The sequence below is a fragment of the Pteropus vampyrus genome, unplaced genomic scaffold (assembly GCF_000151845.1).
Source record: "Pteropus vampyrus isolate Shadow unplaced genomic scaffold, Pvam_2.0 Scaffold44, whole genome shotgun sequence".
NCBI classification, from domain to species: Eukaryota; Metazoa; Chordata; class Mammalia; order Chiroptera; family Pteropodidae; genus Pteropus; species Pteropus vampyrus.
The window spans coordinates 1,918,561-1,921,350 of record NW_011888825.1 but is presented as its reverse complement, the minus strand read 5'-3'; the positions used below and the strand labels follow the sequence as shown (position 1 = coordinate 1,921,350).

Genomic DNA, 2,790 nt, shown 5'->3' with positions numbered 1-2,790 from the left:
TTTTTATACTTTTTGAACTTTGAAATTTATAAATGTACAGCCAATTCAAAAATAAAATTTCTTTCTAAAGAGTACCAGGAATCAGGAGTATGAACTTGGGCACGCATTTCACCCTTTTCTCTTTGTTTGATATTGATGGAAACTTGCTGTGTTCCAGTCATTATGCCAAGAATCTGTATTCCTCTGGATCTAGCTAGAAATTATGTGTGTGCGTGTGTGTATATATATATACACACATATATATATATGCATATATATATACACACATAGAGAGAGATATATATCTGTATAATTTCTGTCGATGCTTGATTTCTTTAACATAAAGTTCTGTTTTCACGGCGAAAACATAAAGGACTATAAAAGCACACCAAAATCCTCATTTCTCAGAAGGTACACCCATATAAGTAATTTGTGCTTTCTTGGACAAAGAAGTCAAAGTGACCCTCTCCTTGTCAGTCTTATCAGTCCTCAGGCTTTCCTGGATATCCTCTGCCTGGGATGGTCTTCCCTGACATTTCAGCATGGCTTGGTCCTTTTGTCACTCAGGTCTCAGCTCAAACATCACCTCCTTAAGGAGGCCTTCACTTACCAACCTAGCTAAAGCAGCTTTCTTCCCGTCAGCCAGTATCATATAGCCTGTTCTATCTTCTTTTTAGCTCTTTCGCCATTTCCTGTCATCTTGTTCACTTATTACTCATTGTTCATTCATCTGTTTGTTTGCATGTGTACTGTCCAATTCCATCCCCTCCCACCCAAAGTAAATGCATAAAATAACTAAACTCCATGAAAGCAGGGACTTTGTCGTGTCCCCAGCACTTAGAATAGTTTTACAGACTTATGATTTATGGTTTAAACGTTTTGGTAAAAATTCTAATAAGAAGGAAATAGACTTTCAAATTTCATAAATTGAAACCTAAAACATGGCAGATATCACACTAATTTAGAAACTTTATGAACCATATGTCAAAGCATTCATAATAATGTGTTTAACTCCCTAATATCTATTCTACCCCAATTCCAAGAGGAAGCCCACTTAGACCATGAGTCAAACCTAGAGTTGAGGAGTGGGCAGGATGAGACACAAAGAAACTAATAAGGCCAACCTATAGAAACAAAAACTGAGGCAGATCTCCATACCCTCTCATAATATTCTATGTCAGGCAAATCCTGATTGGGTCAGGCAACATTTCTTGGGTTTTTATGGCAAAGTGTCTTTGGGCAGTAGTTCCCAATCACCTGGGAAGCTCAAACAGGAAAAAGCCCCTCTCCTAGATTCTAATTTGGGAATGGTTGGGGGTAGGGAGTGGGAGAGGCAGTTTTAGTATTTTCCCTACAATATTTTTATACTTTTAACTCATCAATTTTTTCTGTAGCTAGGGGAAAAGAATATTCAACGTCTTAAATTATCTCAAAGTCATCTCAAACTCTGAATTAGAAGAATCCAAATCCATTCATTAGATATACAGGTAATTAGGCTGATCTGACATGGCTGGCAGGGTGGATGACACCTTAGTGTCCTTACCCCTCCATGTGTCTCTCTTCTAAAGCCTCTTGCTTGCTCCAAGGGGAAACATTGCTCCCAAAAGGACCAATCTTCACCCAAGGACATGAACTCTCCGGCATAAGAGATTTTAAATAATGAAGTAGAGTGATGAGAGATAAGGAACTCTATTGTCATTCAATTTGGATTTAGTCAAAGTGACAGCTGGTTTGGGCACAGCAATTCTTTTCTGGCCTCAGAAATTTCCTAATAATAAAAATCAATATGCATTGAGAACCTACTATGTGCAAGCATCCTGCTCTTAGCACTATATGCGAGCATTTCTTTAATCCTCACAGCAACTCTCTGAGGTTCGGTGGTATCATCATTCCATTTTACAGATGAGGAAATGATGGCACCAGAAGATTACACAACATTTCCAAAGTGACACAGCTGATCAACAGCAAAACTGTCATTTGAACTGGGATGACTCCAGAGTCTGCACCCTCAGCCACAATGCTTCATTTCTTTTTTCTTGTACCAGAAAGATCTTAATTCTTGCTGGTAATGGTTACCTTTCTGTCTGTTCCACTGGTGATGATCTGGAACTCTTCAGGGTGGTAACAAACACACTGGAATAAGGTGTTTGCCAGGATCATCTGATTTCTTCTAAGATGCCTGAAAAATAGATTCAAAAGGTGTGAAACTCGACTTTCTGTTCCCTAGAAAATGTATTTACTATTTAAACTGGATTTGGTACAAGCTTGGATTTGGGTTGGTTTATTTATTCCAGACTTCTTCTTACTCTGCCAGCTCCACTTCTACATTCTCCCATTGCACTTATGGGGCAGTCTGAAGATACTGGGAGGGGCCCTTTTCTAAAGAGAAAGCACAGGACTCCTCAAATTCCAGTTAAAAGGAAGTTAGAGATGCTGACCTCAGAGCCAACCTGCTGTCTTCCACAGAAAGGACTTTACTCTCAAGGCTACCATTTTGAAGTGAAGGTCTCTACAAAGCTGAGCAGCAAAGTGTGGGGAAGGGCTTTATGAAAATGAATATTATTGAGCCTTACCTCTGGGGATATGGATTCAGGGGGTTGGGATGAAGCCCAAAGAACTGCATTTTTAATCAGCATCCTAGTTGATTCTAATGTGTATGTAGTTTGAGAACCACTGCTTTAGGTGCTGTATCAAAAACTATGTAAATTAGCTTCTCCTTCCATAGACGGTGTGGCTGGGTGGCTATCTCATAGGTGAGACTCTACTGGCTATAATAATGCACCCCCTGCACAGTTTCTTCTCATTATGGAA

General features: G+C 39.4%; 1 protein-coding gene across 1 annotated transcript in view; it reads right to left on the bottom strand.

Annotated features, from left to right (window-relative positions):
- Positions 1 to 2,790, bottom strand: part of CFAP52 (cilia and flagella associated protein 52) — a 44,946-nt gene that overhangs the window by 2,876 nt on the left and 39,280 nt on the right. Inside the window, exon 13 of the mRNA XM_023529850.1 lies at positions 2,056 to 2,158. Coding sequence (XP_023385618.1) covers positions 2,056 to 2,158 — 103 coding nt within the window. The remainder of the gene's footprint in view (positions 1 to 2,055; positions 2,159 to 2,790) is intronic.